Genomic DNA, 15,265 nt, shown 5'->3' on the forward strand with positions numbered 1-15,265 from the left:
AGGTAAGTGGAGAGGCCTTGGCTCCTCCAGTAATGAAATAATATTGATATAATTATCCATTACAGGATTTCTTGGTCCTTCATCAGAAACATCTAGAATACTGGACTGGATGGACCACTACTCTGATCTGATATGACAATTGTTAGAACTTAAATGCTACCACTGCTATTCTGCATGCATTTTAAATAAAATTACATGCTACTATGCAGCCAAGTAATATATGATGTAAGCACATCAAATGCAGTTATAATGAAAGTTTGGGGGATGGATCTGGCTTAATGCAACTCACTTTTATTAACAGAGTACTGTAGGCAAGGACAAAATGTTTGCCAGATTTTTTTTTAAAAAAGACGACTCGCAGTAACAATGATTCAGAAAGTTTCTGCAGTTCAATACATTATTGAAAATCAAGATTATATCTTTTATAAATCCAATATTTATCAGATTGTCTTATATACAAAAGCTGAACTTCAAATTGACACAAAACAGAACACAAAATACTGGCCTTTTCAAAGATACTTTGTAATTTTCTTAAACGTTTAGTCATAGTCTACTTAATAAACAACAGAATGCACATATTTGGTTACTTTAAATCTACGATGCATGTAAGTTTTTGACTAGTTTTAAACTTAAATGTACCACAGAACATAATGACTACACCAAGCACAAATGTGTACATTATGACTCTTTGAGACTATTACGTTCAAAAAATATCTGTTCAACAGCACACAGAGAAATGTTGATAGACGCCATGAAAACTGTATTTTGTGGTCAAAACTGAGTTTGCATCACTGGTGAAGGCATCAGTGAAAACAATACTGTCTTCTGATCATTCTACATTACTGTTTTGGCCAGAAAACACTATAGAACACTGACAATTGCCAGTTTTTGAAAGAAAATATGACATGTGGAGCCATACATTAACTGTGAGCGTCTCACAAGATCTCACGTCAGGCCATGTTAAAGCAACCTATCATTTCCATAGGAAACAATGGTAGTGGAAAAGGTCTCCGCTATACTACAAAAACAATTGTGTTTGGGGCCCAGCTACAAAGCCTGCAACTGCCAGTGTGTATCTGAGGAAAGGGAACACAATCCCCAGCCCATATATTTAAACAACTGTATAGTGTGGAACCTACAAGATATGTGCCATGCTTCACTGATCATTCACGCTGCTTTTGGTCACTTCTCTTTCCCATCCCTGTATTTGTATAGCATCAATCTATATTGAAAACTCTCAGGGAAACCGACTGATTCTCTTTTGCTTATCTCTCAAGTGGTAAGCATTCTTGGTACTACACAAAACCACCATCACATGTTAAAACATGATTTCTCAGACTAAAAGGGACCAAACCACTTTTTAACCATGTTATGGAATCATGATACAGCCCTGGGTTTGTCAGACTGGAGCATGAATAATGACTTGGTTAAAACTTGGTTCACTCCTATCTAGATTGGTAAAACTGAACTGTATTTTAACAGCCTCAGAGTTGTAAAGATGACCCAACTTGCTATTTTATATAACATGTCTACTGCTTCCCCTCTATCCACTAGGCCAGTAACCCTGTCAAAGAAGGAAGTTATCTTGGTTTGGCATAATTTGTTCTTGACAAATCCATGCTGGCTATTCCTTAGTATTCCTATTATCCTTGAGGCACTTACAAATTGATTGTTTAATAAATTGTTCCGATATCTTTCCAGATATCAACGTTAGGATGACCAGTCTATAAAGCCCCATGTCCTCTTTGTTTCCCTTTTTAAAGTCAGGTACTATATTTGGTCTTCTTCAGTCCTCTGGGACCTCCATGAGTTCTCAAAGATAATTGCTAATGGTTCCGAGATTGCTTCGGCTAGTTTCTTAAGTACCTTAGATATATTCAAGTTGGCAGAGCCAAATGAAATTCAACCTAACTAATCTAAATATTCTTTAACCTGGACTTTTCCTATTGTGCCTTGTGTTCCTTCCACCTTGTTAGAATATTAATTGTATTAAGTATCTGGTCACCGTTACTCTTTTTAGTGAAGACTGAAGCATAATAGGCATTAAACATCTCAGCTTCTTGATATCATCAGCTCTCCTTCCTCACTGGGTAGAGGACCTATGCTTTCCTATGTGTTTCTCATGGTCCTAAGGTATTTAAAGAACCTCTTCTTATTGCTGCTTATGTCTCTTACTAGATGTAACTAGTTTTGTGCCTTAGGCTTTCTGGTTTTGCAATTCTCTTGTACTCCTCTTTAGCAATCCATCCAAGTTCCCACTTTATGTAGGATTTATTTTTGTTTTCCAGGTCATTAATGAAACACACCATGTGTAGATGCTTTTGCAAATTCTTAACCCATGTAATTTTTTGGCTGATTTCTTATGAAAATTGAACTCTATACATAATTAACCAGAAGAAAAAATTCCAATTTTTAAAAGCCAATCCATCATTTTCTGATTTAAAAATCAGCTATATTGTATTTGCATATTTAAGAAAATTACAAGAAAAAGACTAGACTTGAAATTCAGAATCTGTACTTTGTAAAAATACTGTCCCTTACCATGAACTCAGTGCTGACCTCTTTAGGTCATTCATGAATAATAAAATCTTTCTAGAGAAATATTACTAGAATAGAACTGAGGGAAAATAAAAAGAAAAGAAATGCTGTACAGTAATGTGCTGGCCATTTTCAGGTATGGTACAGGATGAAGAAATGCAGAAGTGTATACCTGAATACAAATTTTTGTTACAGCTTCAGAATGTATGAAATCTTTCAATGCTCCATCTATGCTAAAGACAATAGAGACCCTGTGGCGTCATCAATACTGTCATAATATAGAGTCTTCTTAACACACAATAATCTTCACAATAGAGCTGAAATCTAACATACAGGTCTGTATTATGTTTTATATGGCAAAAAGATAAAGCAGTTGAAAAATCCTATGGCATTAGTTTTAAATAAATCATACATCAATTATATCTCATTCAATTCAAAACCCAAGAAAATTGTTTTTATTTGAAATGGCTGTTGTTGCAATATGACTTAAGTTAGGCTCTTTTCTTGGTCAGATGTCAAGAAGATCCTCCCCACTCTCATCACTTTCCACAGTTAGTTGTCTTGTCCACCATTTCTTCACTTCTGATCCACAAGAAGCAGCATCTGACATAGGATTCATCTTGCATACAACAGATTTCATAGTTGTGCGACCACCAAACCGCAGATTGACTGAAGACACTGAATGGCTTATTGGTTTGGGGGCTAGGAAGTTAAATGGAAAACTACTTATTAGAGAGCACATGCTTATTGAACTATTTTGTTGTAGAGCTTTTCTATACGAGAGATATGGCACCAGATTAAACAGACTGATTTAAAATGGATCTAGTTAAACTGGTGCAAACCCCTAATGTAGATGCACTGTGGGTTTGATCTTGCAAGGTGCTGAACACTTGGCCCTGATCCATCAAAACCTGGCCTTGACTTAATGTAGGTCAGTGATCCCACTGATTTCAATGGACTACTCATAATCTTCAGGGTAAGCACCTGCTTAAGAGCGTTGGTGGACTGGAGCCAGTGTGCTCAGCACTTTGCAGGATTGAGCCCTTACACTGGTTTAACACTTCCTTGAATTAGTTTAGCTCGTGCCATTAAATTACTGATCTAAGTTCAACCAGTATATGCTAGGGTTAAACTGACGAGGTGCAGCTTAAACAGAGGCCTGGAGGAAGAAGGGCTAATGTGCCTCCTTTACATAAAATGATCCCAGTACCATGCATGTGCATAGGCCTGGGGCCCTGTCCCCTTGTGTTGGTCAACAGAGCTGCCCTGGCATGGGGATTGTGCCTTTTTAAAAAGAGAAGAGGTACGGTGGTAGTGTGTGCTTCTTTCAGCACTTCCTACTCAATCCCCCCACCTGCCCAACATGAGCATCGACTTAAAAGACACTACCTGGCTCTTATTTTCTATTGTGATGTAGTTATTGTGATGACAACTTCAGGGTGCTTCCTGTTTATGAGTAAATAAACCTATCCGGGGCTGATTAAGCACCTAGACAGAAGGCCAAGTAGTTTATCAATCCAGGATATAGTTAGTACAGAGGTGGAAGAGAGCATCACAAGGTACTACAGTTACAATGAAATGTTTAATTAAGCCATTGTTATTACATTTTCAATAGCACCCAAAATGTGCTAGATGCTGTATGGGAAGACACAACTCCAGCATGCCAATCAAGTGGTCAGGGTGGGGACTGATCACGTCTTCATAATTTCATATTTTTAAAGACTTGAGGGGCATGAAGGGACAGTTTCCTCTTAGAAGGCTCAGGGAGTGAACCGCTCCAAAGCGGGTGGGGCAGGGCAAAGAGGAGGAAGGACCATAGACCAGCTTTCCCTCCCCTCGGCATGTTCTCCAGCTAGGGCCTGTGTGTAGACAGTCTGACCCTTTTAAAACAGCCTCTGATAAAGCTGCATTCCAAGGGGTGCTTTGGTATTTATATATTTTATTTAATGGTCTTCACTTACCTGAAGGTAAACGCCATTGTCCAAATTTCCGTTGAGGCTTCCCACCATCTGTAGAGTCCTGCCGATACCCGCCCCTGTCAGAAAGCGTTGGACTAAGGAGCTGCTGCTGGCTACTGGTCTGAATGGAGGAAAACCAAAATTCAGTGACCTTAATTACGGCTACTTACGGCATGGGCATACCATTGTAACTAACACTTTGAAAGGTCACTATTTCCCAGCCTATTAAAGAAACATGTGCTGCCTTTACACTTTTAATTTTTCCCTGAAGTCTGTTTTCTGGTTCCTTACTGTCCCCCCATCCCTCCAAAAGTCTAAAAATTAACAGAAAAAATAATTGGGCTGGAGCTTATGATAAAATTCCACAGAAGGGCTCGTGGGGGCAGGAAAGCTTTCCCAGGATCCCATGCAGGAGCCCTCTCTCCCATGTTGCATACCTCCCTGGATATGGAACCCAGGTCTCCTGATTCCCTGTCCAGTGCCCCTTACACCATGCTGCCTTTATAACGGAATGTCAACATTTAAAAAATACGTTGGTTTAATTTTTTTCCAGCAAAAATGATGTTAAAAATATTAAAAAGGATTTTGTTGCGACAAACTCAAGTATAATTATTGATTAGTTTAAACAACAGTAATTTGCATAGGCCCGTACCTCTGGCTGTGCATTATCTTGATTATTAGTATTCATATCTTCACTTGGCTGTGTTGTCTCAATGCTGGGCGGATTCAGAAATCGGCTCAACTCCTGCTGTTGACTCTCTCGTAGACTATGGATAATGCTACATGACTGCTGCTGTTTCTATCAAAATATAATATTTATGTGACTAAAAGGAAAAAAAGAAACTTCCCTTGCAAAGACTTTTGTTCCTTGATTCTTTTTATTTTTTTAAAAATCCCTCTAAATACTGAATACTTCAAACAATCTTGAGTGGCTGGTATGGATTCCAAATTGTTCAGTCTTTTCTGTAAATCTACATGGATCCCCTAGTTTCACTATTTAAATATAAAGAAATCTGTCTCTGAAATCTACAGGTTTGAGATGTAGGAATTACTGGGTGAAATCTATGTTCTGTGTCATGCAGGAGGTCAGACTAATAGATCAGAATGGTGCCTTCTGGCCTTAAAATATATCTATGCCGCAAGAGACCACCCAAAGAGCCAGCAAAAACAAAAACGTGACTTAGTAAAAATGATCTTTATGGGGTTGATCAGAAGCCTGTTGAAGGCAATGGAAAGATTCCCACTGGTTTCAATGGGCTTTGGATCTGGCCCCAAATAAGGTTGAATAAAATGATCACGGAAACCTTAGGACAGGGATGGCCAACCTGTGGCTCCGGAGCCACACACAGCTCTTCAGAAGTTAATATGCGGCTCCTTGTATAGGCACTGACTCCAGAGCTGGAGCTACAGGTGCCAACTTTCCAATGTGCCGGGGGGTGCTCACTGCTCAACCCCTGGCTCTGCCACAGGCCCTGCCCCCAGTCCATCCCTTCCCACCCCATCCCCTAAGCCTGCCCTGCCCTCGCTCCTCCCCTTCTCCTCCCCCCCAGAGCCTCCTGCATGCCACACAACAGCTGATTGGGAGGTGCGGTGGGGGAGGGGAGGTGCTGATCGGCGGGGCTGCCGATGGGTGGGCGGCGCTGGGAGTGGGGAGTAGGAGCTGATGGGGGGCTGCTGATGTATTACTGTGGCTCTTTGGCAATATACATTGGTAAATACTGACTCCTTCTCAGGCTCAGGTTGGCCACCCCTGCCTTAGGAATATTTTACAGTGTGGATTTTTTGTTAGAAATTATTGTAACAGTGCCAAAAATCTGCTGGGTTCTTTATAGTACAAATAGAAATGTGGCCTCTGTCACTAAAATCTTACAATCTAATTTAGTTTTAAATTAAAATAAATGGTCCTTAGAGAAGGTTTCATTGTGCTGTATAGTTTTAACATGCTACTTGCTTAATAATTAACAAGCAAATTTGAAAATATATAAAAAGCTTATATTAAAAAAAATCTTTTGCAATTCTACTCAAGTTAATAAAAGGTTCATGGCCTGATTCATATTGTTAAAGTGAAATGAAAAGTATATTTACTTTTATATATTGTAATTCAATATCATAATGAATTGAGCAATTGGGTTGAACAAAATCAAAACTGAGAGAAGATTAAATTAACAACAGCTAATATTAGAGCTGGGACAAAAATAGAAAAATTAGTCTGAAAAGGAACCATTTATCTGAATATCCCTGGAAATTTGTTGTTTGAGATAAAATGAAAGCTATATTCAAACTATCTGGTTTTGGTTATACAAACTTACACAGCAGCAAGAGGCAGAGCCTACAATTCCCTGATGTACTCAAATCACAAACTTTTCATGGCAAAAATACAGATTTTCGTGGGGAAATTTCCTACTATAATTCTGGCCCAGGTCTATTTTTTTTTGCCAGCAAAAATGGGAATAACTCAGTGGAAAGATTATGACCGGCCCTAATGTTCTAAGCATTCTGGGCCTGATTTTCACAATTACAAGGAACCCAGGGCTTTATGTACCTAATTTATATATGCACATAGACACATGTTTGTGTGTTGAAATATACAAACTCGCCTTTTGTGCATGTAAACAACTTATTTGCACACACAGTCATTGTAATGGTATATGCAAATTAGGCTTCAGAATATATATTACATTTGGGTCTTGTTTGAGGATTGTAGTACCATTCTCATTGGGATCTTGATGGAGACCCTTGAGTTGGTGGTGGTAGCTAACAGGATTATCTTCTGCCTGAATAGCTATCCAAGATGGAGTGGCAGTGGCAATGAAAATATCAGAAGTACAAATGCCAGAAACTAGCACTCTCTTTAACCTCTAACAGGTTTAGAAGAGTGCACAATACTGCACCACTGAAGATAATGGGCATTTTGCTATTAACTTCAATGAGAGCAAGGTTGCGCCCACAAAGACCTTTCCCTAAATAATGTATTACTTGGATTATTCATTTGGCCTTGTCTGTTGCAGAGTAGGTCACACAGTTTTCCTGCTGTGTAAGGAAATGGGATTTGTTGGCAGGAAAACAGGTTTTGCCTGCAAAATATGCGGAGTTTACTAATTCTGTGGATGTAATTGTCTGTAGTATGGAGACTATACCAGCATAGCTATGCTGGCATAACCCTGTAGTGTAGAAACAGCATATACCTATGGAAGGAGTTTTTCCATTAGTATCAGACCACCACTTCTCCAGAGGAAATTAGCTACATTGACGGCAGCATTCTTTTTTTGACATAGTTGCATCTACACAAGGGATTCGATTGGCATAGCTATGTCAGTCAGGGGTGTGGTTTTTTTTTCACACCCCTGGCCTATGTCAACCTAACTTTTAAGTGTAGACCAAGCCTGATTTTTCCGCTGATACATATTTTTTCACATAGCTTGTAACAATGGCTACAGAGTAAACAAGGCAAAGTGAGAGAAAACTCTAGCTTCGTTGACTGGTTCAGTTCACTGCAAGCACTCCACGAGGTCTTGCTGTTTTCTCTTCACTTACTGCTCTGATACGCTTTAAGCATTTCTTCAGCCACATGCGTATGGTTTGTTTGGCCACTTCTTCTTCTATTGTGTACTCCAGTTGTTCCCTGGCAAGAAGCTCTTCCAGCTGAAGGCTTTTCCTGATATCAACAGACCTGTATGACAGCATGCTAGAAGAAACACACAAATAAATAGTATTTTTAAAAAGCCAGTGTACTTACCTACATTATTATTAATAGTGTTACACTTTTAAAATCTCAATACGAAAATGTCAAACTTTGGCACCTACAGTAAATTTATATAGCTATCTTAATAAAGATGAAGGGAGGATCTATTGGTGCTCAGAACAACTGAAAATCAGGCCACCTATATTTAGGTGCCTAAATATGGATTCAGGTGCTTAACTTTAGGCATCTACATTTGAAAATTCAGTTTCTTTCCCCTGTTTATGCTGCCTGTTTACCTTTTTGCATTTTTTTCTCATCTGGGACAATGTAATTATTGGAGGAGACTAAGTTTCACTTTTGTTTATAGTCAATTTTACTGTCAGATTTTCACCTGTGCTAGCGCAATACTGCACTGTTTGGATTTACAAACACAGCAAAGGAATGTTAGTTTAAAACAATTGTTTCAAGTGGGAATTTAGAAAGCTCATGGAGACATTTCTCTAGGACTTAGATTTTCTATGGTAAAAATTAATTTAGGGGAAAACTCTAATATTTGGTTTAAATTTAAGCAGAGAGTACCTCTTTAGACACAAGCTTGTATCCCCAACTCATTTTTCAGTCTTATGTATAACATTTAGTCTGCAGAGAAACATCTTACAACGAACAAAGAAAAAGCCCACCATACCTCAATACGTCATGGAAAGTGACATCTCCACCATTATGCAGCCTCTCCATTTCATAGCACATGTGCTTGAACAAAAGTTTGTCCTTGTCAAGATCTACCTCCAACCTCCCACGCAGCAACCTCAGCAGAAACTTCACACGGAAGGTAGGGATTACCCCCTAGGTAAGATTGCATCATAGCTGGTTAATTATGGCTACCTTATAACTAAGTCAGAGGCTCTATTTGATGCTGTTTCTCTAAAGTGATACAGATGCTCTTTTTCCAAAGACCCTTGAGGTATGTCTACACTGCAACTAGGAGTACGTCTCCCAGCTCGGGAGACAGACTCATGCTAGCTACCCAAGCACAGGACCTGGGAGTTGGGTGGGCTTCAGAGCCTGAGCTGAAGTATGAACCGCAGCACCCACACTGCTAGCTTGAGCCCTGCTAGGGCGAGTCTGTCTAACCGGGTGGGAATGCTTGTTCCCAGCTGCGGTGTAGATGTCCCCTTTGACTTACATGGGGCCAGGATTGTACCAAGGGTAGTGTAACTGAACAATGCAGACATAAAGGGGCTTATCTTCAGCTGGTGTAACTTAGCAATAGTTCCTTTGAAGTCAATGGAACTATCCTGATTCATACAAGCTGAGGATCTGGCCTATATATTTTGCCTAAGATTTTCAAAGTTCTCTGGGGGACTTGGATGTCCAGTTTCCATTCATTTGTAATGGGAATTGCGTATCCAAACAGGTGGCTTTGAAAATCAGCCATGACTGTTTTTATTTCCTGAGAATTAAATCTTAGGCCTAGAGTCATTTATTAGGAATAAAGTCAGCTAGATTTCTAAACATTCACAGGTGTGTGCCACTATGCCTGTTATGCAGCTGCCCCATCGTGTGTGTGTACAGTGGTGTATAAGTCGTATGTCCTCTTGCTTTTCCAAGAGCTTCTACTCCAAGATGTAACCAACATACAAACTTCTTGAGGTGTTTGTGGCAACAATTTTGAGCCTGGCCATTGATAAGGAACTAGGAGTGAAAATATTTTCTCTAAAATTTGCAGAATCAAATAGTTCTCTTTGAACATTATGTTCTATAACTTTTTTATTATGGGAAGGGATGGAAGTCCTTTGTTATGCAAGGTCCCACATCACAACGCTCCCACTGGGATCGTCAACATCAGCAAAATGTCTCGCTGCCCGCAATCAAATTACCCTGATGGGCCGCAGGTTGCCCATGACTGCACTAGACCATCAGCTGATCTCAGCAGACTGTAGTTCATATTCAAAATTGTTCGAAGTAATTCAGTGATGGGATGAGTGAACCATTCATAGTTCAGTTCCTGTTGGTACCTAAACCTCTAAGTTGCTCCCGTACCCAGGCCCTCTCTCCTTTTCAGCTGGGCCATTCTGAAGACAGGAAATGTAACTATGTGAATCTCTGAACCCTAGGTTGAGGGGACAACTTCTGTGCTGCCTGGAGGGAAAGGCCTATGACACCAAGCCTGTAAACACCTATACACATGCTTAACTTTACTACTGTGTGCAGTCCCTGGGAGCAAAGTTAAGCATGCACGTATGTGTTTCAAGGATCAGGGCCTATGTGAAATGCAACATCTCATGGTCATCATTCTTTTGTGAACCTGGGCTGATGTTAAAAATAAATAAATCACAAAATCCCCCTACCCCAAACTCACCCTGACTCTAGGTGGGTTTGAGGCTCAGTGGGTTAGCACAGCCCACTTTATGTTTTCCTAGTAATACATTTTTTGAGGAAACAATGCAGAGGATTTACTTAGGTCGTAAGTTCTTTGGGGGCAGAGACTGTCCTTTTGTTGTGGGTTTGTACAATGTCTAACACAATGGGGGTCCTGGGCCACGACTGTGGCTCCTATGCATTATGGTAAAACAAATAATCATAAGAATACTAATAATAATACTGAGTGCAGTGCTTATTGTCAAGTATCTTACCTCTCTTTTGTCATCAACCATGTTCCATATAATTTGAAAATGTCTAAGATCATTATAGCTTAAAAGTTGGTCTTCTTCGGTGGAGTAAAACAATGAGAAATTCTCCACAATGATAGCTAAAAAACACATCAATTAAACATAGTATAAGACTAGCCTGTCAGTACTTTTCAACAGTTATACATTAATTAGAGATAATGTATTTCAGCAGGAACTAAATTTTCACATGTGGCTGTAGCAGCGGCAACCTATGGGCAAACCTGGTGCTAATGCACCCTCATATTGTGTGTTTTTGTTGTGCTCAAGTTTGAAAATTTAGTCCTTAAATCTTAAATAGGGGCCTAATCTAACATCCACTAAATTCAACTGGAAGATTCTCATTTACTTCAGCGGGAGTTGGATTATAAGGCCTATAAAATATAAACTGGAGAGTAGATGAGCTCTGCAAAAATGATTTCCTTTGTACAGCTCTCATCTACTCTTTCATTTTCACATAACTTTCATTTACAGACCTCCTTATCAAAAGACATTTTCTTCTTTAGCGTTAACAGCCAGCAATTTAAAATAAAGGTTAGAAACATATAACATACCAGCCAAGTATCTGAAAACGTCAGACAATTATAACATTAACTTGAGGGCATTGAACAATTTCTTTTTACCGAGAGAGTTTAAAAACAGTTGATATGGCCTACAACGTAAGGTCTGTTCTGGATGAGGCACCCGGATCTAATGGCACTCCACCCACATTTTAAGATAACTATTTTTCATAGTCAATAATTGTTGCTCACCTACAAGCAAATTGAGCATTATGTATGCAATGATGACATAAAAGGAACAGAAATACATCAGAGCACCAGCATAATTTCCACAATCTGTCCTCCAGTATGTGCTGTTATCTGGAGTACAAAAAGGAGGCTGAACCTTCAAAAGAAAACAATAAATAATTACATCAAAAAATTAGGCAAGAGATTGCTTATCGGTCTGCAGTTAACATAACTATATTTTTGGAAAATAATAAAAATAATAATGCACCTCAGACCAGTGTAGGTTTTGTGGAGAAATACCACATTTTGGGGAAAGGAGGAAATATTTCACTGTTATTTTAAATGGTAGATGCTGAAAGCAGCTCAGACCTGTCCCTGAAGCTGATGGATTAGTGGGCAGAGTGAAGGACAGGCAGGTTTCAAAGGTGCACGATAAATCCATTTAACACATGTTTCTGCAATTACTCCCATATATGAGCATGGGTATATATTACTACAGCAAAACAGCAACCAGTGGCAATGAAATGTTATGACACGTTTAACAAACAGCAACCACTCCAATGAATTCAAGACAGGAAATGAAGAATATCTTATCCAATGTAACTGAAACTATGGGGGCAGGGTGGGAGGGGATTTTAAGTTAGGCAAAATAAAATGATGTTAACTGAATTTGGGCCAGGACATCAATATTAACATTCTTATGAAATGGCCCAGGGTACTTTATTTTAAGGTCAGATTTATCTAAAGGACGATGGCACCATCAACAACACAGTGCTTCTTTGTACCAAACCAGAGCACTGGATACTGAGTCAGAGGAAATTGCGCAACCAGTTTCTTGTCTGTTTTATCTGTGATTGTGCTGTATTTACCATGCAGTCATGCATAATCTTGTTCCAGTCTTCCCCAGTAACTATTCTGAAGAGTACAGTAATGGCCTTGCCAGCTGATGAAAAGTTTGCATGCCTGTGTTTTATGCAAAAAGAGAAAAAGAGCAACTCAGATGTCAGAAATAAAATCTTGGCAATACAAATACATGCAACTTTCTGGAGAATTATTTTGCTGTGTGTTCAACAAGTAAAAAAAAATATTTTGTATTTTCTATTATTCTTACTCGAGCTTCATGCCCCATATATTGTTGGTAGAATAATTTGCAAACATATTCACTGAATAATGTATGCCATTAATTTAATTGGGATTTAGAAGCTGGACTCTAGCCACCCAGTTCTGAAAATTAATAAAAGCTCATTTAGGGCCATATCCTTCCCCAGGCCTTCATCCTATCTGTGCCTCTTCTGTGGTGCAAAGGGGATGGAAAGCTGTCATTGGGCTATGTAGGATAATTCCCAGGTGGCATAAAGCCAATGTAGCTGGCTCACTCTCACTCCATTCGAGGTGTAGGGACCATTTCTGGATGAACCAAGGGTGTGAGCAGGTGTAGGTGTAGCACAGTGTTCCAGCAACCTGGGCCAATGGAACAGTCCTTTTGGGATTGTTCCAGCTAGCACAATGAAGATCAGCCATTAGTCTTCTCCATATTACGTTGGGTGTCTATTTAGTCCCAGGATTTGGGGAATGGGAAGGTGGCTTAGAGCCTTCTATCATACATTGTCAGCTGAGTGCCGCTCAGCTAGACTGAGAGATCTGGCTCTTGGTGGCTGACATAAAACCAAATGAAAATTTGTGCTCAGTAAATGGGAATATTTTATTTGGCTGTTAAAAACCTTCCACAAAGGGAGCAAACATTGTACCTGTTAATGTTCTCTCCATATTTCACTGTGCCAAATAAAACGACTCCAGCGAAAGCATAACAAAGAAGCAGTAAGAACATTCCCACAATGATGAAGAAACTCTTATACATGCTGACAACCACAGTCAGCAGCAGCATTTTCAGTGTCACCTGGAAAGGCAGAGAGGAAACACAGTTCATGATACTATTAAATAACAGAAATAAAGGCAACTTTAACTCTTGTAATGATTGTTCTTTTAACTGGGTGCCAATCCAGTAGTTTAGTGGTAGCTCAGTGAAATACTACACTGTGAGTCTTAGTTTGGAACAACACTTGGTCTCTTGTTCCAGGGTTTATGGCAGTGGATCTCACCCTTTCCAGGCTACTGCACTCCTTTCAGGAATCTGATTCATCTGGAGTAGCCCAAGTTTCATCACACTTAAAAACTACTTGCTTACAAAATCAGACATAAAAATGCAGAAGTGTCACAGCCACACTATGACTGAAAAACTGCTGAGTTTCTCATTTTACCCTATAATTATAAAATAAATTAATCGGAATATAATTATTGTACTTGCATTTCAGTGTATAGTATATAGAACAGTATAAACAACTCACTGTCTGTATGAAATTTTAGTTTTTACTGATTTTGCTAGTGCTTTTTATGGAGCCTGTTGTAAAACTAGGCAAATAGCTAGATGAGTTGATGTATCCCCGGAAGACCTCTGCATACCGCCAGGGGTACTTGTATCCCTGGTTGAGAACCACTGGTTTATGGTAATCAGTACAGGATTTCAGTGGAGATTTAAAGATTTAAAGAAACCCATCTATCTACAAGGGAAAGCTTTAGCCCCCCCAGAGAGACTATGACATAACAATCAGCACAGATTGATTAAACTATTTTAATTTCTTACACAAGTCAGCCTGTAGTGTCTAAGCAGAGACAAAGAGACACAATATAGCAAAATGTAGAGAAAATGGAAGCTGTATGATATTTTAGCATCGTGGCAGAATTATTACTTTAGGTTAAAAATATTTGGACACTGCAGGAATGTGTCTTTATTTACAGGGGAGGTGAAACAATTTTCATCAGAATCATGACAAATCTGACAAATCATGTTAAACCTTTTTCCATCACACTACATCATAGCCATAACTTAACAGGACTGATAAAGCTCTTAACATGAAAGCATAAATAACTAGGTTAAGGGCTTGAAAAAATCTATAATCCTTCAAAAAGCTTTGATGGAAATGACCAGATCTGGTTGCATAAGAGAAGCAAGAGTTTTTCACTTGACTTCCAAGGCTCTCCATGCTCTGTGTGGTTAGATGGAGGCAGTCTTTTTTCTTTGCTGAACAGACTCTGTGACTTGCCTATTCTTAACCCTCTAGTCCTAATAGAGAATTCATTTCCTTGACTGCAGTTACTCTAATATGTCTTACGTCATAGAAAATGTTTGGAGAAGCTTTGCCACAACAGAATGCACAGTATTGCAACTTACTAAAGAGATACATTTGTTCTCTGCATAGGTAGCTGTCAGTTATACTTGCTGTCTGTTACACTGGTGTAAATCTACATAGCAGGTTAATCGAAAGTAACTTCAGTGGAACTACTCTTAATTTATACAAATGAATCTGAGAATCTGGCCCAACATCTTTATTTTACTGAGCACTAATCCCTTATTTAGATAAAATATAACGTGCAAGTTAACGCTAACACTGTGCTAACACCTGCACTGTGCAGGATGGAGCTTCTGCCTGCGGACAGCAGCACAACCAGATGAGCACATCACTCCATACCCTGCTTTCTTGTGGAGAAAATAAATAAAAGAAAATAAAAGTAACACACACACATTGCAGCACATTGAAAAAGAAATGGTTACAAATACTGAAAAGGGCACAATATATATTCAGGGCTTTAGATGGCAATAATTTTAAATGATGTTGTGTCTTGGTTATCTTTTTG

At 39.1% G+C, this 15,265-nt stretch overlaps 1 protein-coding gene across 7 annotated transcripts in view; it reads right to left on the reverse strand.

The window, feature by feature from the left end:
• Positions 1-2,965: 2,965 nt before the first annotated feature.
• Positions 2,966-15,265, reverse strand: part of NALCN (sodium leak channel, non-selective) — a 386,003-nt gene continuing 373,703 nt past the window's right edge. For all 7 annotated transcript variants that reach the window (XM_039528280.1, XM_039528290.1, XM_039528256.1 and 4 more), the window contains 9 exons: positions 13,321-13,469; positions 12,442-12,535; positions 11,597-11,729; positions 10,812-10,927; positions 8,864-9,021; positions 8,031-8,181; positions 5,149-5,295; positions 4,500-4,617; positions 2,966-3,240 (listed from right to left, as the gene is read on the reverse strand). In XM_039528280.1, the coding sequence (XP_039384214.1) occupies positions 3,047-3,240; positions 4,500-4,617; positions 5,149-5,295; positions 8,031-8,181; positions 8,864-9,021; positions 10,812-10,927; positions 11,597-11,729; positions 12,442-12,535; positions 13,321-13,469 (1,260 nt within the window). In that variant the 3' untranslated portion in view covers positions 2,966-3,046. The remainder of the gene's footprint in view (positions 3,241-4,499; positions 4,618-5,148; positions 5,296-8,030; positions 8,182-8,863; positions 9,022-10,811; positions 10,928-11,596; positions 11,730-12,441; positions 12,536-13,320; positions 13,470-15,265) is intronic.

The sequence above is a fragment of the Mauremys reevesii genome, linkage group 1 (genome assembly GCF_016161935.1).
Source record: "Mauremys reevesii isolate NIE-2019 linkage group 1, ASM1616193v1, whole genome shotgun sequence".
NCBI lineage: Eukaryota > Metazoa > Chordata > Testudines > Geoemydidae > Mauremys > Mauremys reevesii.